General features: G+C 56.9%; 1 protein-coding gene across 1 annotated transcript in view; it reads left to right on the top strand.

The window, feature by feature from the left end:
- The first annotated feature begins 12,649 nt into the window (after nt 1-12,649).
- cmtr1 (cap methyltransferase 1) overlaps nt 12,650-21,630 on the top strand; it is a 155,269-nt gene continuing 146,288 nt past the window's right edge. The window contains 1 exon segment of the mRNA XM_085998153.1: nt 12,650-12,919. Within this exon segment, the coding sequence (XP_085854279.1) occupies nt 12,790-12,919 (130 nt within the window). The 5' untranslated portion in view covers nt 12,650-12,789.

The raw sequence follows: 21,630 nt of genomic DNA on the forward strand, positions 1-21,630 counted from the left end.
CCTCGTGCAACGCCCTTTGGCCGCCCCGATTGCAAACTTCAGTCGGACCGCCCCATTGTGCGGCGGGCGGCCGGAGCGTTTGGAAAAAGGAACGCAACACAACCAGCGCGGGCCCCGGGGGGCGCTAATTAAAGGGAACGTCCTCTCCAGTATAAAGGCCATCCATTATTTCAGAAAACAGTCTTGTGCAACGCATTTCTGGAGACACAACAAGGAGGATAGCTAACTGGTTTCAAGCAGCAAGAGCCAGGTATTTTTGGACTCAGGCAACAGCGCTGCAAGTGGCCATTTGGAAATTAGAGTGTTTGCCAGGATTTGATGGGGGTTGCATGGGGTGCCAACGCGGAGCTGCAGCTCCATGTCCGTAGGGCTCGCAGACGCATTGTGAGAGGGGCAGCCCTGGCTAGAGGCAGAGGGGGCTACAGGCGTCGGCCACGTAGGCCTTACCCAGTCAGGCTATACCGCCAGCAGCGCTCCTACCTAAACATGAGTGCCGCGCGATGTGTTAAAAGGCTCCGATTCCGGAAGGGGGTGATTGCAGAGATCTGCCACCTGCTTCGCCGAGATCTGCGGCCAAAGCTCAGGTGCAGGACGTCTCTGTCGGTGGAAGTGAAGGTGACAGTGGCATTGAACTTCTATGCCACCGGCTCCTTCCAATACGCTGCTGGGGACATAGCAAACATCTCCCAGTACGGCGCGCATCGCTGCATCCGCCAGGTGACCGAAGCACTGTTCAGAAGGAGAAGCCAATTCATCTCCTTCCCCATGGCCCTGGAGAGCCAGCATCAGCGCGCATTGGGATTTTCCAGACTCGGGGAATTCCCCTTGGTGCAGGGCGCCATTGACTGTACGCATGTGGCTTTGCGGGCCCCTCTGGAGCATGGCGAGCAGTATCGCAACAGGAAGGGCTACCATTCTCTGAATGTGCAGCTGGTCTGTGACCACAAGCAGCGCATCATGGCAGTCAATGCCAGCTTCCCAGGCAGCAGCCACGATGCCTTTATCCTGCGGCAGAGTACTGTGCATGACATGTTCCAGGCACAGCCTCCCCCAAGAGGATGGCTACTCGGGGACAAAGGCTATCCTTTGTGCACCTGGCTCATGACCCCGCTCCGCGCGCCCAGGACCGCTGCTGAAGAGGCCTACAACGAGAGCCATCAAACCACCCGCAACATCATCGAGCTAACTATTGGGGTCCTCAAGCAGCGGTTCCGCTGCCTTGATCGCTCCGGAGGAGCTCTCCAGTATTCGCCGGACCGGGTCTCCCAATTTGTGGTGGTTTGCTGCATGCTACACAACCTGGCTATCCGCAGGACTCAGGCACTGCCACCTGACGTTGGACCAGCACCTCAGGAGGAGGAGCAGGAGGAGCATGAGGAGGAGGAGGAGGAGGAGCAGGAGTACGTTCCCAGGAGGGAGCGACCAGGGCCAAGGGCCGCACGACGCCACCTTATTACACGGTACTTCTAAGCCCCCTGTCAGGGAATGGCCAGGGGCCATGAGGGAAGATGAATGCAGCCGCTCCGCAAGCCCTCAGCCGGCGAAGCCAACAAACACTAAGAAGAACAACCATGGAGACTGCATGAATAAAGATAATTTTTTATTAAACAAAAATGAAAAGCCCTTCCCACATGAATCCCCAAAAACAATAAACGGGCCCCACAAAAAGCCCAACAAACGACTCACTCCCACAAACTGGGGAGGAGCCACTCCACCTTTATTGAAACCGGGCCTCAACGTCGGCCTAACGCAAAAAAAAAGCCCTCCAAAAGCACAACCATGGGCAAAATAAAGATGGCCACCGCCATATTAAAGGAAAGCTGGCCACACCCTCTACTGAGTGGCCCGCGAGGGCGAGACCTTGGCCAGCATTTTGCCTCCCCTGCCCTGCCTGCTGCTCCTTCGCAAGCTCTGCCCAGTGGCTGCTGCGAGGCTGGGGGAAGGCGCCTGAGGCTCAGATGCCCTTCCGCCAGATGCCGCTGGGGGGCGGCCTACACGGCGTTTGGGCCTCGAGGGGCCGTCTCCTGAGTGGCGCACCTGAGCCTGGCCACCATCAGCTGCAGCCGCTTGCCCTTGACGGCCCAGAGGGGGAATGGCGGCGACGGATGGCGCAATGTGGGCCAGCAGGCGTCTGGGATGCGCTGGCTGGTGCTGTGGTGCGGTGGCACTCGGCCGGGCCCGCACTGCAGGATCCGCAGCAATCAGCCGACGGCCGGCTTGCTGGGATGGTCCAGCGCGGCGCCTGCCCTGGCGATGCCTGCCTGAGACAGCGCGTGTGGCAGCAGTGAGTGGCCCTGTGGTCCTGGTGTGCGCGTGCATCACATCCGCCAGGGTCTTGACGGCATCAGTTAGCATGCGGCCAGTCGCGGCAGTTGCTGCCCCGAACTCGCGCACACTGGTCGCCAGCGACTCGATGGCCTCAGGCATGCGCCCCACCACGCTCATGAGCTCCGTGTGGCGCCGGTCCGAGTCGTCGGCCATCTGATCGAGCTTCCGCACCTCCTCCGAAGTGAAGGTGTCCGGACTGGAGTCGCGACTCTCCCGCTGGGGAGGAGGGGGCCGAACTAGGGGACCCTTGCCGCGTTGGTGACGGCGAGTGTGCCGAGCAGCAGCACTCCCCTCTGATCCTTCCCCCCTTTGGGGGGAAGGCCGCGGGCCACGCGCACGGCTGCTGGGTGGCTGGACGCCACTGGTCCCAGAAGCTGCATTGCCCTGCGACAGTTCCTCCAGGCACTCGTCCAGTGAGGAGGTGTCGAGCATTTCCTCCTCTCCTGCGGGACGTGACTGTTCCCCCGAAGGTCCGGCTTGCTCCTCCTCCTCCTCCTGGTTGGAGGTGCTGTCACTGGCAGCCTCAGGGTCCTGGTCGTCACCAGCTGAAAGCAGGAATGCACAAGAGTAGCTTCAGAGTGAGGAGACGGCGTCAGCGAGGGAGTTAGGACTGGTGGGATTCAGCGCATTGGTGGGACAGTGGCAAAGGAGGTAGCTCGGATGGGCCAGTGCGACGCGAGAGGGCCAAAAGGCGAGGTCCTTACCATTGCCGGGCAGTGGAGGGTCGGATACACCGCACGCTGTGGGGACAATCACACGTGCTCCCATGAGCACACACACGCGCTCCTCCAGCCGAGTGAGCTTCTGCAGCTTGGCGCGGCCACCCCTGGCACGGGCCTGGCGATTAAACGCTACTTTAGCCTGCAAGAGAAAGGACGGGCTGTAAGTGCGCAGTGAAGCCCTGATGTAGTGTGCACTGCCTCCCATGGTGGAATAGCTTGGACAGAGTGAAGCCCTGATGTAGTGTGCATTGCCTCCCATGGTGGAATAGCTTGGACAGAGTGAAGCCCTGATGTAGTGTGCACTGCCTCCCATGGTGGAATAGCTTGGACAGAGTGAAGCCCTGATGTAGTGTGCACTGCCTCCCATGGTGGAATAGCTTGGACAGAGTGAAGCCCTGATGTACTGTCCACTGCCTCCCATGGTGGAATAGCTTGGCCAAAGTGTAGAGTGCCGAATGGCCATTTGATGCTCATGACTGTCCCAATGCTGCTGGCTGAGGGCTGGCCAAAAGGACTTTCAGGTCCCTTTGCCCATCATGTCAGGTGTACATGCAAGAATGAGGAGGAGACTGGAAAGGCTACTCACCCTCACAATCCTGGTCAGATCGTTGTATTTCTTACGGCATTGTGTGTGGGTCCTGGGGGCCTCGCCGGTGAACGTCACCCTCTGGGCGATCTGCTTCCAGGCTTTGGTGTAGTCGTGGTGGGTTGGATTCCTCCCACTGTCTGGAAACAAGATCTTGCGCCTCACCTCCAGAGCTGTGACCATGATGTCCAGATCACCCTCTGAGAAGCGCAGGGCACGCTGACGGGCCTTCTCTGGCGTTGCCATGACTCCCTGGGGCTGAGCAGTAGTGTTGAGGCCTCTTTGCAAGGCTGCAGTGTGCAGGGCGTGGCAGCAGACCAATTCGTCCCTTCCCCCTTTAAGAGCTGGTCGGCACCACGGGGTCTGCTGTCAGTGCAAAAATGACCGCACCCGTGCTGCGCCCCGCCTGGGCGCTATCCCTCTGGACCGCCGGCTTAGCGCCTAAAGATAGTAGTGGAACGCCTCTTTTAGCGCTCCACCAACCTCTTAGGGCGAAGCCACTGAATTCCCGGCAACGGGGCGCTACTTTGGGGCGGGCGCTAACTTCGGGCGGGCGCTAAGGTTAGCGCCCCAAAACTGCCTATACTGAAAATCTAGCCCTTGGCTCCTTGTGGTGGCCAGCCCTCTTCTGAGGATATTAACAATAGTCATGATTCAGATAATGTGGATGCTGTTACAGATACTACGAATATTTCCAATCCGACTGCAGATAATTATACTTCTATTAGTCAGCCCTCGATGGATGTTCATGACCGTCCCAGTTTACCTCTTGATGGGATTTCTAATCCGGAAACTGTTGAAAATCGGGATATGGATAGCCTTCCTGCAGAAGATACTTCTGTGTCTCCTGGTGTGGGAGGGCAAGGAATTTCACCAAGGTTAAGAAGGTCGACACGAACAAGATATCCGGTCGACCGATTGAAAATGGACTTTTAAATTGATAGTAATGTTTTAAAATTGTTGAAATATTATATTATATTGTTTTAGTTGAGAGATATTTAATACTTATGTGCAATGTTACTATTTGTTGTTGCTCACTTAGTATTGTGTCATGTTGAATAGTTTTATTTTGTCTGTGCATAGTTTTAGTTGTAAATAATTAATTATAAATTGTAAAGGTTATTTAGGTTGGAGTATATTTTAAAAGGAGGGGTGAATGTGGTGATTATTCTTTACGTTTAGTAAGAAGTATTGTGATTGGTTGTTTGTTTCCTGCCTTGGGATATATGTTGTAATCTCATTGGTAGTTGATGTCATGTGATTTGTGGTGGCCATCTTAAATTCAGTTCTTTCCAGCCTTTAGTTGGGACTGGGTGTTGAAGATGTGCTACAGGATTTTTAAGTTAATAAAGCCTAGATTAGAAAGGCAAATCTATTCTTTATTTCACGGACTTACCTGCAATTCGGCAGCACCTCAAGGACATCGATTCCTCGGGCGTCCAGAAGACTCAAGGAAGTGAGAGAAGCCGTGGTTTCACCAGCTGGCCAAGCTGGTGGCAGGTACTCCGCTAATCCTTCCTGGGCGTCAGGCTGGGGCTCCAGCGACTGGCTCTACAGCTGAGACAGGCAGCGAAATCGGAGGCAAGCAATAACGGACTGGGAGGGAGCACTTGGGAGACGGCTGGCGCGGCAAGCAGGTCAGCATTCAGACCTGGAGAGAAACTCCGGCGGGAACGAGTCTCCAACAGTAAATAATTTTTTTTTTTTTAAACGGAAACCGCAGTAAACAGCGTTGTCATCGGCAGCAGCGGCGGGAAAGCACGGGAAGCGCCATATCTTTTCTGAAATGCCTAAGTCTGGCAATATTGATGGTTTTGATAGCGAAATAGAGGATTGGACCACATACGTGGAAAGAGTAGAGGTATATTGCACTGCAAATGGAATAGAAGATGAAAAAAAAGCTTCAGTACTTCTGAACCTAATGGGCGCAAAGGCATACGGGCTGTTACGAAATTTAATCACTCCAGCCAAACCAAAGGACAAGAATTTTAAAGAAATTGTTGATACCCTGCAGGAGCACTTAAACCCAACACCACTGCTGATAGCGGAATGATTCAAGTTCTTCAAGAGAAATCAACACAAAAATGAAAGTAACGCTGATTACCTAACCGAATTAAGAAAGCTATCAAAGTACTGCCAATTCGGGGCAGGACTTTCAGATTATCTTCGAGACAAATTCGTTTGCGGTCTCTTAAGTGAAGGAACACAAAAAAGGCTGCTTTCTGAAAAAGATTTAACATTGGACAAAGCTTTCAGTATGGCTGTATCATACAAAGCAGCAGCAAGAGGAGCTGCAGAGATACAACAAAAGACACAGGACTTCGGCACCCATGAAATGACACAGGGTTTCGAAAGATGTTATCGCTGCGGCAGATCCACCCATAACCAGCGGGACTGCTGGTTCAAGGACAAAGCATGCAGACAATGCGGAAAGATTGGACACATTGCACGGGTATGCCGATCTGGACAAAATAAATCCACAGACAGAAAAAAAAAATCAATAAAGAAAAGTACAGGAAGGTACAAATGATGTCGGACAGTAGCTCCGAAGACCAGAAGAGCGATAGCGACTTCGAAAACAAGAGACTAAGCTGTCTCAAATTACATAATGTACTTGCCAAAGATGATAACCAAACCATTTGGGTTACCCTCACGATAGCAGGGTCCCCAGTTAAAATGGAGCTAGATACAGGATCAGCTCTAACCGTAATAAATCGACGGGATTACGAGAGGCTATTTTCGCATATACCTCTAAAAGACACATCCATTATCTTAAAAACATATATGGGGCAGAAAGTATACCCCAAAGGAAAAATAAGGGTGCCTGTTGTATACAACGGCAAAGAAATACAAAAGTTGTATTTATACATTCTACAAAATGGTGGTCCACCGTTGTTGGGACGTGAATGGATCAGAAAGATACGTTTAGACTGGCACTCCATTCAGGCACTGACGGTGACCAGTGAGAAAAAAAACAATGATGACATCATACCTGAACGATTAAAAGACATCTTGGCCAACGCCAAAGAAGTGTTTCAAGAGAAACTAGGAACCTTGAAAGGCATCACTGCCTCAATAAAAGTGGAAGATGCAGCAATTCCCAAATTTTTTAAGGCAAGACCGGTGCCATACGCAATACGTCCAGCAGTCGAGGCAGAGCTGGAGAATTTGGAAAAAGCAGGCGTATTATCCAAAATAGATTGGAGCGAGTGGGCAACACCCATCGTTCCAGTCATGAAAAAAGCATTGAATAAAGATAAATCTGAAGAACAGAGAAAAATTCGCATCTGTGGAGACTTCAAGGTGACTGTAAACCCGGTCCTTCACACAGTACAGTATCCTCTTCCGAGGATAGAAGATATTTTCGCCTCACTATCCGGAGGGAAACGTTTCACCAAAATTGACTTGGCACAGGCATATCTACAGATGGAGGTTGAGGAGGCCTCTAAAAAGTATCTCACGATAAACACACACAAAGGCCTGTACCAGTACAATCGACTGGTTTTTGGAGTAGCATCAGCTCTAGCTATCTGGCAAAGAGCTATGGAGCAAGTCCTGCAAGGGATTCCGGGGACTCAATGCTACCTAGATGACATCCTTGTAACAGGAGAAAACGACAACAAGCACCTTGCCAATTTGGAGCAGGTGCTCACTAGGCTGAAAGAACGGGGCCTACGAGCGAATCGCCCCAAGTGCGAATTTTTCCAAAATCAGATATCATATTGTGGCCACATAATTAATAATGCAGGGTTGCATAAGTCACCTGAAAAAATTGAAGCGGTCATAAAAGCCCCAGCACCTGAAAATGTTTCACAATTAAGGTCGTTCCTGGGATTAATAAATTACTATCATAAATTTTTGCAGAACTTATCAACTCTTCTACACCCTCTTAATGAACTTCTACAAACAGGAGTGATTTGGAATTGGAACGAAGAGTGTAAACGTGCCTTCCATAAATGCAAAGACTTAATCACATCCGAAGAAGTTTTGGCTCATTACAACCCATCACTGCCAATCAGACTGGCGTGCGATGCATCCCCTTACGGCATAGGAGCAGTATTATCCCATAAATTCCCTGATGGCTCAAAACGGCCGATAGTTTTTGTGTCACGCTCATTAAACTCAGCTGAGCGTAACTATGCCCAAATCGACAGGTAAGCACTCAGCCTGGTATGGGGAGTGAAGAAATTCAACCATTACCTACACGGACAAAAATTTACCTTGTTGACTGACCATCAACCCCTCATCTCCATATTTAACCCTAAAAAAGGTGTTCCCATTATGACAGCGCAAAGGCTGCAGAGGTGGTCCCTTTTTCTAGGGGCACACCAATACAACATAGAATACAAAGGATCAAAACAGCATGGGAATGCTGACGGTTTATTGCGCCTACCGTTGCCAACGGTAGAAGAGGCACCTACAGTAGACCCAGTAGAGATGTTCCACTCTACCATAGTGGAATGTCTACCAGTAACAAATTCTGCCATTGAAAGGGAGACGAGAAATGACCGGACTCTCTCATGGGTCTACGATTTAACAGTGAAGGGATGGCCAGCACATGGCGAACCACTGTTGCCAGCATTCTCGCAAAGAAGAGAACAGCTGTCAGTGTGCCGAGGAACCTTGATGTGTGGATCCAGAGTGGTAATTCCACCCAAACTCCAGGATAAAGTGCTAAAGGAGCTTCACGAGGGGCATCTGGGTGGAGTGAAAATGAAGAACCTAGCTAGGGCGTTTGTATGGTGGCCAGGTATCGATGGAGACATCAAAGAAATGACCAAGAGCTGCCTAGGATGCCAGAAGGTCCAAAACGCTCCACCACAAGCCCCTCTACATCCATGGGAGTGGCCCTCATCTCCCTGGCAAAGGGTGCACATCGACTTTGCTGGTCCATTTATGGACTCAATGTTCTTAATCGCGGTTGATGCACACTCCAAGTGGCTGGAGGTAATAAAGATGTCCTCCACCACCACGGAAAAAACCATCACAGTATTAAGGACCATATTTGCCAGGAATGGGCTGCCGGAACAGATATGTTCTGATAATGGACCGCAATTTGTGTCCGAAGAATTCAGAAAGTTCTTAAAAAACAATGGGGTTAAGCACTACACGTCTGCCCCATACCATCCCGCCACCAATGGATTGGCTGAAAGGTTTGTCCAGACCTTCAAGAAGGCCATAAAGCCATGGGTAATGAAGACATAAAACTTCAGCACAAGGTGGATAACTTATTATTCGCATACAGGAATGCAACACATATGGTTACCAACCAAACTCCCGCCATGATGTTCTTCAATAGAAACCTAAGATGCCGGCTGGATTTGGTCAAGCCCAACATCAGAAGGGACGTGGAGAACCGGCAGTTTCAAGGCATGAATGAAAGGCCAACTAGAACCTTCCAGATAGGTCAACAAGTTTTGGCCCGGGACTACCGTACCGAGAAATGGCAGCCTGGAACTATCTGCACACGACTAGGACCACTGATGTATACCGTGGACATCGGAGAAAGCATAATAAGGCGCCATGCTGACCAAATCATAAAGTCATCCGAAAAGGGACAACCTACACCACAATTCTATACATCTAATGATGAAGTAGAGATACCCATATCTACCTCCGATCCGGTGATACTGGAACCCGATGAACCCGACACTGGCATTCAAGCCGAATCAGCCTTGCCAGAAGAACCTACTACACCACCAGAAACTACTACACCCCCGAGGTGTTATCCGGACCGAGTCAGGAAGCCTCCTGAAAGACTGACTTATAATTAATTAACTACAGCAATGTATATTATTTTGCTTATAACATGTAATTAATAATTACTTAAAATATGATGTACTGGTTAGCTAAAAGGGGAGGAATTGTAGTGTATGTGCCTTTAAGAGCCCCAGGTGTGCTGCAATGCCGGTAATTGCCACTCGGGCTATATAAGCCTGTATATTGTGTATATCCGTTAGAACCCCCCCCCAGACTTTGCTTAGTAAATACCTATGAACCAACTCCTGTCTTCAGTGTCTTTATCAACACACGGACACGACAGTATTCCTGTGGCTTTTGTTGAATTTCCGCAGCTCCCCTGGCTGCTGCTTCGTACGATACTGCCACGCTGAAAGCCTTATCTAGCGTCAGCTCTTTCTCTGAAAGTAACTTCTTCTGTGTTCCTTCACTCAGGAGTCCACAGACAAATTTGTCCCGTAGTGTATCTGCCAGTCCTGCTCCGAACTGGCAGTGCTTTGATAGCTTGCGTAGTTCCGTAAGGTACTCAGCATTGCTCTCATCTTTATGCTGAGTTCTCCTGTGGAATTTAAATCTTTCGGCTATCAACAGCGGTGCAGGGTTTAGGTGTTCCTGTAGGACAGCAACAATTTCGTTAAAACTCTTCGCCTTTGGTTTGGCTGGAGTAATCAGGTCCCGCAATAGGCCGTACGTTCTAGCGCCCATTAAGTTTAGCAATGCCGATGCCTTTTTCTCATCGGCTATTTCGTTTGCCTCGCAATATACCTCGACTCTTTCCACATACGTGGTCCAGTCCTCTATTGTATTATCAAAGGCAGTGATACAGCCAGTCTTCGGCATCTTGAAAATCTAAAATGGCGCCTCCCGCGCTTTGCCTTCTTCCCCGATTTAACAAAATGGCGCCTACCGCGCTTTGCCTTCTTCCCCCGCTGATTAAGATGGCGCCTCCCGCGCTTTTGCCTTCTTCCCCGCTGTTGCTAGCGCTGCTTTCCGCGGTTTCCGTTGCAACCTGCAGCTCCTCGCGGTTTCCTGCGCGTTTAATATTTCTTTTTTTTATTATTTTCCCGTCGTGGAACAACCCTGTGGGACTCTTGCCTCCCTCTTCTCGGGTCTATACGCAGCCCGGCTTCGTAGCACCGGCCGCGCCCTGTGTGCTCCACCCTCTCTCTCTCCTCTTCCCGACAACGCTGCTCGGCCCCGTTGCAAGCCACCCGCTCGAGTTCGCGAACGCCGCAGCCCAGGAAGGATCAGTGTACTACCTGCCACCAGCCCGATTAGCTGAAGCACCGTCGACAGGAACCAGGCCCCGCTTTCGACAACCTCTCCAGCAATCTTCAACTCCGCTAACTCAGGGGCGGATGCCCACGGTCGACGCCCGTTTCTACTGCTTCTTTCTTCCTTCTGGCCTCAACCTCTGCTCACTTCGCTTCAGGAATGGATCCCAGGAGGTGGTGCAGACTGTAGGTAAGTTCGTATCTGCTTGTCGCCAGTATTATGTCCGTGTATGATTGAGACACGGACAGCAGGAGTTGAACAAAACAAGTCTTTACTGAAAGGAGTCAATCGGGAAAACTGAAACTACAGAGGCTTACTAGCGCCTTTTATACAGGGGTGGTCACTGCCGGTACTGCAGTCTGAGACCAGTTATTCTCTTAAAGGTACATACACAACACTTACAGGAGGCGGGGTGGGAGTAAGTGTAGCCCAGGTAGCTGTGGGAGTCAGTGCGCTTGTAGTGAATGTTTGTCAATAACCTATCCCCAGAGATGGAGACGGAGAAGTCGAGGAAGGGAAGGGAAGAGTCGGATATGGACCATGTGAAGGTGAGGGAAGGGTAGAAATTGGAGGCAAAGTGAATGAAATTGTCTAGTTCGGGGCGAGAGCAGGAAACGGCACCAATACAGTCATCAATGTACCGGAAAAAGAGGTGAGGGAGGGGACCTGAGTAGGACTGGAACAAAGAATGTTCCACATATCCCACGAAAAGGCAGGCATAGCTAGGACCCATGCGGGTTCCCATAGCAACACCTTTAATTTGGAGGAAATGAGTGGAGTTAAAGGAGAAGTTGTTCAATGTGAGAACAAGTTCAGCCAGGCGGAGGAGGGTAGTGGTGGATGGGGACTGGTCGGGCCTCTGTTCAAGGAAGAAGCGGAGCGCCCTCAAGCCATCCTGGTGGGGGATGGAGGTGTAGAGGGATTGTACGTCCATGGTGAAAAGGAGACGGCTAGGGCCAGGAAACTGGAAACTGTTAAAGTGGCGGAGGGTGTCCGAAGAGTCGCGGATGTAGGTGGGAAGAGATTGGACAAGGGGAGAAAAGATAGAGTCAAGATAGGAAAAGATAAGTTCCGTGGGGCAAGAACAGGCTGAAACGATGGGTCTACCAGGGCTGTCCTGTTTGTGGATCTTGGGGAGGAGGTAGAAGCGGGCTGTGCGGGGTTGGGGAACTATGAGGTTGGTGGCAGCGGGGGGAAGATCTCCAGAGGAGATGAGGTCAGTGACAGTCTTGGAAACGGTGGTTTGATGTTTGCTAGTGGGGTCATGGTCCAGGCGGAGGTAGGAGGAGGTGTTGGAGAGTTGGCGTTCAGCTTCCGCACGGTAGAGGTCAGCTTGGGAATATATCGGCCAATCCTTCATCGTCACTGGGTCAGAATCCTGGAACTCCCTCCCTAACAGCACTGTGGGAGTACCTTCACCACACGGACTGCAGTGGTTCAAGGAGGCGGCTCACCACCACCTTCTCAAGGGGCAATTAGGGATGGGCAATAAATGCCGGCCTTGCCAACGATGCCCACATCCCGTAAACTAATGAGAAACCAATTCTGGACACGGCCCTTCAGGAAGGCCCAGAGAGAGGGCGGGGCCTGGAGAGGGGTGGGGCCGGAGGAGGGGGCGGGGCTCAGAGAGGAGGCCGACCCTGGAGAGGAGGCGGGGCCTGGAGAGGGGCGGGGCCTGAGGAGGGGGCGGGGCCTGCGGAGGGGTGGGGCTGGAGGAGGGGTGGGGCGGGACCAGAGAGGGGGCGGGGCCTGAGGAGGGGGCGGGGCCCTTCAGGACGTCCCAAGAGGGGGCGGGGCCAGAGAGGGGGTGGGGCCTGAGGAGGGGGCGGGGCCTGAAGAGGAGGTGGACCTGGATAGGGGCGGGGCCTACAGATTGGGCGTGTCCGTTGTCCTGAGGGGGCGGGGCCTGGACAGGGGAGGGGGCGGGGCCTGCAGATGGGGCGTGTCTGTAATCCCGAGGGGGCGGGGCCAGCCCCCTGCCCGCTGATTGGTCGTTGCGCGGCGGGGGTGAGAGGTCCTGGCGCATGCGCGGAAGTTGCGGCGGGAGCGGCGCGGTTGGAGCGAGAACTCGAGGCCCGAGGCTGCAGGCCTAGTCCCGGGAGCCGCCCCCGGAGCCGGAGCCGGAGCCGGACCCGCACCATGAAGCGGCGGCTTCCCGACTCCGAGTCCGAGTCCCAGCCCGACAGCAGCCGCCAGAGGATTGAGGAGCCCGGCCTCAACCCGGGCCTGAGAGCCGGCGCCAGGCCGCAGGAGGAGAGTGGCGAGCGGGGTAAGAGCGGGGAGACAGTGAGAGCCGGAGAGTCCGGAGCAGGAGCTCAGCCTGTCTCTGTCTTCAGTATACCCACTGACTGGGCCTCCACAGCCCTCTCTGTCTTCAGTATACCCACTGACTGGGCCCCCACCGCCCTCTCTGTCTTCAGTATACCCACTGACTGGGCCTCCACCGCCCTCTCGGTCTTCAGTATACCCACTGACTGGGCCTCCACCGCCCTCTCTGTCTTCAGTATACCCACTGACTGGGCCTCCACCGGCCCTCTCTGTCTTCAGTATACCCACTGACTGGGCCTCCACCGGCCCTCTCTGTCTTCAGTATACCCACTGACTGGGCCCCCACCGGCCCTCTCTGTCTTCAGTATACCCACTGACTGGGCCTCCACCGCCCCTCTCTGTCTTCAGTATACCCACTGACTGGGCCCCCACCGCCCTCTCTGTCTTCAGTATACCCACTGACTGGGCCCCCACCGGCCCTCTCTGTCTTCAGTATACCCACTGACTGGGCCCCCACCGCCCTCTCTGTCTTCAGTATACCCACTGACTGGGCCTCCACCGCCCTCTCTGTCTTCAGTATACCCACTGACTGGGCCTCCACCGCCCCTCTCTGTCTTCAGTATACCCACTGACTGGGCCTCCACCGCCCTCTCTGTCTTCAGTATACCCACTGACTGGGCCTCCACCGCCCCTCTCTGTCTTCAGTATACCCACTGACTGGGCCTCCACAGCCCTCTCTGTCTTCAGTATACCCACTGACTGGGCCTCCACCGCCCCTCTCTGTCTTCAGTATACCCACTGACTGGGCCCCCACCGCCCTCTCTGTCTTCAGTATACCCACTGACTGGGCCTCCACCGGCCCTCCCTGTCTTCAGTATACCCACTGACTGGGCCTCCACCGGCCCTCCCTGTCTTCAGTATACCCACTGACTGGGCCTCCACCGGCCCTCTCTGTCTTCAGTATACCCACTGACTGGGCCCCCACCGCCCTCTCTGTCTTCAGTATACCCACTGACTGGGCCTCCACAGCCCTCTCTGTCTTCAGTATACCCACTGACTGGGCCCCCACCGCCCTCTCTGTCTTCAGTATACCCACTGACTGGGCCTCCACTGCCCTCTCTGTCTTCAGTATACCCACTGACTGGGCCTCCACCGGCCCTCTCTGTCTTCAGTATACCCACTGACTGGGCCTCCACAGCCCTCTCTGTCTTCAGTATACCCACTGACTGGGCCTCCACCGGCCCTCTCTGTCTTCAGTATACCCACTGACTGGGCCTCCACCGCCCTCTCTGTCTTCAGTATACCCACTGACTGGGCCTCCACCGGCCCTCTCTGTCTTCAGTATACCCACTGACTGGGCCTCCACCGGCCCTCTCTGTCTTCAGTATACCCACTGACTGGGCCTCCACCGCCCTCTCTGTCTTCAGTATACCCACTGACTGGGCCTCCACCGCCCTCCCTGTCTTCAGTATACCCACTGACTGGGCCCCCACCGCCCTCTCTGTCTTCAGTATACCCACTGACTGGGCCTCCACCGCCCTCCCTGTCTTCAGTATACCCACTGACTGGGCCCCCACCGCCCTCTCTGTCTTCAGTATACCCACTGACTGGGCCTCCACCGCCCTCCCTGTCTTCAGTATACCCACTGACTGGGCCTCCACCGCCCTCTCTGTCTTCAGTATACCCACTGACTGGGCCTCCACCGGCCCTCCCTGTCTTCAGTATACCCACTGACTGGGCCTCCACAGCCCTCTCTGTCTTCAGTATACCCACTGACTGGGCCTCCACCGCCCCTCTCTGTCTTCAGTATACCCACTGACTGGGCCCCCACCGCCCTCTCTGTCTTCAGTATACCCACTGACTGGGCCTCCACCGGCCCTCCCTGTCTTCAGTATACCCACTGACTGGGCCTCCACCGGCCCTCCCTGTCTTCAGTATACCCACTGACTGGGCCTCCACAGCCCTCTCTGTCTTCAGTATACCCACTGACTGGGCCTCCACCGCCCCTCTCTGTCTTCAGTATACCCACTGACTGGGCCCCCACCGCCCTCTCTGTCTTCAGTATACCCACTGACTGGGCCTCCACCGGCCCTCCCTGTCTTCAGTATACCCACTGACTGGGCCTCCACCGGCCCTCCCTGTCTTCAGTATACCCACTGACTGGGCCCCCACCGCCCTCTCGGTCTTCAGTATACCCACTGACTGGGCCCCCACCGCCCCTCTCTGTCTTCAGTATACCCACTGACTGGGCCTCCACCGCCCTCCCTGTCTTCAGTATACCCACTGACTGGGCCTCCACCGGCCCTCTCTGTCTTCAGTATACCCACTGACTGGGCCCCCACCGGCCCTCTCTGTCTTCAGTATACCCACTGACTGGGCCCCCACCGCCCTCTCTGTCTTCAGTATACCCACTGACTGGGCCTCCACTGCCCTCTCTGTCTTCAGTATACCCACTGACTGGGCCTCCACCGCCCCTCTCTGTCTTCAGTATACCCACTGACTGGGCCTCCACCGCCCCTCTCTGTCTTCAGTATACCCACTGACTGGGCCTCCACCACCCTCCCTGTCTTCAGTATACCCACTGACTGGGCCTCCACCGGCCCTCTCTGTCTTCAGTATACCCACTGACTGGGCCTCCACCGCCCCTCTCTGTCTTCAGTATACCCACTGACTGGGCCTCCACCGGCCCTCCCTGTCTTCAGTATACCCACTGACTGGGCCCCCACCGCCCTCTCTGTCTTCAGTATACCCACTGACTGGGCCTCCACCGGCCCTCCCTGTCTTCAGTATACCCACTGACTGGGCCCCCACCGCCCTCCCTGTCTTCAGTATACCCACTGACTGGGCCCCCACCGCCCTCCCTGTCTTCAGTATACCCACTGACTGGGCCCCCACCGCCCTCCCTGTCTTCAGTATACCCACTGACTGGGCCTCCACCGGCCCTCTCTGTCTTCAGTATACCCACTGACTGGGCCTCCACCGCCCTCCCTGTCTTCAGTATACCCACTGACTGGGCCCCCACCGCCCTCTCTGTCTTCAGTATACCCACTGACTGGGCCTCCACTGCCCTCTCTGTCTTCAGTATACCCACTGACTGGGCCCCCACCGCCCTCTCTGTCTTCAGTATACCCACTGACTGGGCCTCCACCGCCCCTCTCTGTCTTCAGTATACCCACTGACTGGGCCTCCACCGCCCCTCTCTGTCTTCAGTATACCCACTGACTGGGCCTCCACCGCCCCTCTCTGTCTTCAGTATACCCACTGACTGGGCCTCCACCGCCCTCCCTGTCTTCAGTATACCCACTGACTGGGCCCCCACCGCCCTCTCTGTCTTCAGTATACCCACTGACTGGGCCTCCACTGCCCTCTCTGTCTTCAGTATACCCACTGACTGGGCCTCCACCGCCCCTCTCTGTCTTCAGTATACCCACTGACTGGGCCTCCACCGGCCCTCTCTGTCTTCAGTATACCCACTGACTGGGCCTCCACCGCCCTCTCTGTCTTCAGTATACCCACTGACTGGGCCTCCACCGCCCTCCCTGTCTTCAGTATACCCACTGACTGGGCCTCCACAGCCCCTCTCTGTCTTCAGTATACCCACTGATTGGGCCTCCACTGGCCCTCTCTGTCTTCAGTATACCCACTGACTGGGCCTCCACCGGCCCTCTCTGTCTTCAGTATACCCACTGACTGGGCCCCCACCGCCCTCTCTGTCTTCAGTATACCCACTGACTGGGCCTCCACCGCCCTCTCTGTCTTCAGTATACCCACTGACTGGGCCTCCACCGCCCCTCTCTGTCTTCAGTATACCCACTGACTGGGCCTCCACCGGCCCTCTCTGTCTTCAGTATACCCACTGACTGGGCCTCCACCGGCCCTCTCTGTCTTCAGTATACCCACTGACTGGGCCCCCACCGCCCTCTCTGTCTTCAGTATACCCACTGACTGGGCCTCCACCGGCCCCCTCTGTCTTCAGTATACCCACTGACTGGGCCTCCACCGCCCCTCTCTGTCTTCAGTATACCCACTGACTGGGCCCCCACCGCCCTCTCTGTCTTCAGTATACCCACTGACTGGGCCTCCACCGGCCCCCTCTGTCTTCAGTATACCCACTGACTGGGCCCCCACCGCCCTCTCTGTCTTCAGTATACCCACTGACTGGGCCTCCACCGCCCCTCTCTGTCTTCAGTATAACCACTGACTGGGCCTCCACCGGCCCTCTCTGTCTTCAGTATACCCACTGACTGGGCCTCCACCGGCCCTCTCTGTCTTCAGTATACCCACTGACTGGGCCTCCACCGGCCCTCTCTGTCTTCAGTATACCCACTGACTGGGCCTCCACCGCCCCTCTCTGTCTTCAGTATACCCACTGACTGGGCCTCCACCGCCCTCTCTGTCTTCAGTATACCCACTGACTGGGCCTCCACAGCCCCTCTCTGTCTTCAGTATACCCACTGACTGGGCCTCCACCGCCCTCTCTGTCTTCAGTATACCCACTGACTGGGCCTCCACAGCCCCCTCTGTCTTCAGTATACCCACTGACTGGGCCTCCACCGGCCCTCTCTGTCTTCAGTATACCCACTGACTGGGCCTCCACTGCCTTCTGTGGTAGAGAGTTCCACAGGTTCACCACTCTCTGGGTGAAGAAATTCCGCCTCATCTCAGTCCTAAATGGCTTTCCCCTTATCCTTAGACTATGACCCCTGGTTCTGGACTCCCCGACCATCGGGAACATCCTTCCTGCATCTAGTCTGTCCAGTCCTGTTAGAATTTTATAAGTTTCGATGAGATCCCCTCTCATTCTTCTAAACTCCAGTGAGTATAAGCCCAATCGACCCAATCTCTCTTCATACGTCATTCCTGCCATCCCAGGTATCGGTCTGGTGAATCTTCGCTGCACTCCTTCCATGGCAAGAACATCCTTCCTCAGATAAGGCGACAAAACTGCACACAATACTCAAGATGTGGTCTCACCAAGGCCCTGTACAACTGCAGCAAGACATCCTTGTTCCTGTACTCGAACCCTCTCGCTACGAAGGCCAACATACCATTTGCCTTCTTAACCGCCTGCTGTTCCTGCATGCTTACCTTCAGCGACTGGTGCACAAGGACACCCAGGTCCCTCTGAGCACCAACATTTCCCAATCTCTCACCGTTTAAAAAATACTCTGCTTTTCTATTTTTCCCACCAAAGTGGATAACTTCACATTTCTCCACATTATATTCCATTTGCCATGTTCTTGCCCACTCACTGAGCCTGTCTATATCCCCTTGAAGCCTCCTTGCATCCTCCTCACAACTTACATTCCCACCTAGCTTTGTATCATCAGCAAACTTGGATATATTACATTTGGTCCCCTCATCCAAATCATTGATGTAGATTGTGAATAGCTGAGGCCCAAGCACTGATCCTTGCGGTACTCCACTAGTTACAGCCTGCCAACCTGAAAATGACCCGTTTATTCCTCTTGCCAGATTACGCTCATATTCTGTTTTCCCAGAAAAACCCCAGGGGCCGGGTCACCGAGAATGTCCCCGGGGTCGGGTCACCGAGAATGTCCCCGGGGTCGGGTCACCGATAAACCCCCCGGGGCCGGGTCACCGAGAATGTCCCCGGGGTCGGGTCACCGATAAACCCCCGGGGCCGGGTCACCGAGAATGTCCCCGGGGCCGGGCCACCGAGAAACCCCAGGGGCCGGGTCACCGAGAATGTCCCCGTGGCCGGGTCACCGAGAAACCCCCGGGGCCGGGTCACCGAGAATGTCCCCGTGGCCGGGTCGCCGAGGATGTCCCCAGGGGCCAGGTCACCGAGAAACTCCCGGGGCCGGGTCACCGAGAATGTGCCCGTGGCCGTGTCACCGAGAAACTCCCGGGGCCGTGTCACCGAGAAACTCCCGGGACCGTGTCACCGAGAAACTCCCGGGGCCGTGTCACCGAGAAACTCCCGGGGCCGGGTCACCGAGAAACTCCCGGGGCCGGGTCACCGAGAAACTCCCGGGGCCGGGTCACCGAGAAATCCCCGGGGCCGGGTCACCGAGAAACCCCCGGGGCCGGGTCACCGAGAAACCCCCGGGGCCGGGCCACCGAGGATGTCCCCGGGTGCCGGGTCACCGAGGATGTCCCCGGGTGCCGGGTCACCGAAGATGTCCCCGGGGCCGTGTCACTGAGAAACTCCCGGGGCCCGGTCACCGAGAAACTCCCGGGGCCCGGTCACCGAGAAACTCCCGGGGCCCGGTCACCGAGAACCCCCTGGGGCCGGGTCACCGAGAAACTCCCGGGGCCCGGTCACCGAGAAACTCCCGGGGCCGGGTCTCCGAGAATGTCCCCCGGGGCCCGGTCACCGAGAAACTCCCGGGGCCGGGTCACCGAGAATGTCCCCGGGGCCGCGTCACCGAGAAACCCCCGGGGCCGGGTCACCGAGAATGTCCCCCGGGGCCCGTGTCACCGAGAATGTCCCCGGGACCGGGTCACCGAGAATGTCCCCGGAGCCGGGTCACCGAGAATGTCCCCGGGGCCGGGTCACCGAGAATGTCCCCGGGGCCCGGTCACCGAGAATGTCCCCGGGGCCCGGTCACCGAGAATGTCCCCGGGGCCCGGTCACCGAGAATGTCCCCGGGGCCCGGTCACCGAGAATGTCCCCCGGGGCCGGGTCACCGAGAAACTCCCGGGGCCGGGTCACCGAGAAACTCCCGGGGCTGGGTCACCGAGAATGTCCCCGAGGCCGGGTCACCGAGAATGTCCCCGGGTCACCGAGAATGTCCCCGGGGCCGGGTCACCGAGAATGTCCCCGGGGCCCGGTCACCGAGAATGTCCCCGGGGCCGGGTCACCGAGAAACCCCCGGGGCCGGGTCACCGAGAAACTCCCGGGGCCCGGTCACCGAGAAACACCCGCGGCCGGGTCACCGAGAAACGCCCGGTCACCGAGAATGTCCCCCGGGGCCCGGTCACCGAGAATGTCCCCGGGGCCGGGTCACCGAGAATGTCCCCCGGGGCCCGGGTCACCGAGAATGTCCCCCGGGGCCCGGTCACCGAGAATGTCCCCGGGGCCGGGTCACCGAGAATGTCCTCCGGGGCCCGGGTCACCGAGAAACCCCCGGGGCCGGGTCACCGAGAAACTCCCGGGGCCGGGTCACCGAGAAACTCCCGGGGCCGGGTCACCGAGAAACTCCCGGGGCCGGGTCACCGAGAAACTCCCGGGGCCGGGTCACCGAGAAACACCCGTGGCCGGGTCACCGAGAAACCCCCGGGGCCGGGTCACCGAGAAACTCCCGGGGCCGGGTCACCGAGAAACACCCGCGGCCGGGTCACCGAGAAACCCCCGGGGCCGGGTCACCGAGAAACCCCCGGGGCCGGGTCACCGAGAATGTCCCCGGGGCCCGGTCACCGAGAATGTCCCCGGGGCCCGGTCACCGAGAATGTCCCCGGGGCCGGGTCACCGAGAATGTCCCCCGGGGCCGGGTCACCGAGAATATCCCCGGGGCCGGGTCACCGAGAATGTCCCGGGGGCCGGGTCACCGAGAAAGTCCCCGGGGCCGGGTCACCGAGAATGTCCCCGGGGCCGGGTCACCGAGAATGTCCCCGGGGCCCGGTCACCGAGAATGTCCCCGGGGCCGGGTCACCGAGAATGTCCCCCGGGGCCGGGTCACCGAGAATGTCCCCCGGGGCCGGGTCACCGAGAATATCCCCGGGGCCGGGTCACCGAGAATGTCCCGGGGGCCGGGTCACCGAGAAAGTCCCCGGGGCCGGGTCACCGAGAATGTCCCCGGGGCCGGGTCACCGAGAATGTCCCCGGGGCCGGGTCACCGAGAATGTCCCCGGGGCCGGGTCACCGAGAATGTCCCCGGGGCCGGGTCACCGAGAATGTCCCCCGGGGCCGGGTCACCGAGAATGTCCCCGGGGCCCGGTCACCGAGAATGTCGCCCGGGGCCGGGTCACCGAGAATGTCCCCCGGGGCCGGGTCACCGAGAATGTCCCCGGGGCCCGGTCACCGAGAATGTCGCCCGGGGCCGGGTCACCGAGAATGTCCCCGGGGCCCGGTCACCGAGAATGTACCCGGGGCCGGGTCACCGAGAATCTCCCCGAGGCCCGGTCACCGAGAATGTCGCCCGGGGCCGGGTCACCGAGAATGTCCCCGGGGCCGGGTCACCGAGAATGTCCCCCGGGGCCGGGTCACCGAGAATGTCCCCCGGGGCCCGGTCACCGAGAATGTCCCCCGGGGCCGGGTCACCGAGAATGTCCCCGGGGCCGGGCCACCGAGAAACCCCCGGGGCCGGGCCACCGAGAATGTCCCTGGGGCCCGGTAACCGAGAATGTCCCCGGGGCCGGGTCACCGAGAAACTCCTGGGGCCGGGTCACCGAGAAACCCCCGGGGCCGGGCCACCGAGAATGTCCCCGGGGCCGGGTCACCGAGAATGTCCCCGGGGCCGGGTCACTGAGAATGTCCCCGGGGCCTGGTCACCGAGAATGTCCCCCGGGGCCCGGTCACCGAGAAACTCCCGGGGCCCGGTCACCGAGAAACTCCCGGGGCCCGGTCACCGAGAATGTCCCCCGGGGCCCGGTCACCGAGAAACTCCCGGGGCCGGGTCACCGAGAATGTCCCCGGGGCCGCGTCACCGAGAAACCCCCGGGGCCGGGCCACCGAGAATGTCCCCGGGGCCGGGTCACCGAGAATGTCCCCCGGGGCCGGGTCACCGAGAATGTCCCCGGGGCCCG

The sequence above is a fragment of the Somniosus microcephalus genome, chromosome 9 (assembly GCF_052327205.1).
Source record: "Somniosus microcephalus isolate GS21.2 chromosome 9, FLI_Smic_1.0, whole genome shotgun sequence".
NCBI lineage: Eukaryota > Metazoa > Chordata > Chondrichthyes > Squaliformes > Somniosidae > Somniosus > Somniosus microcephalus.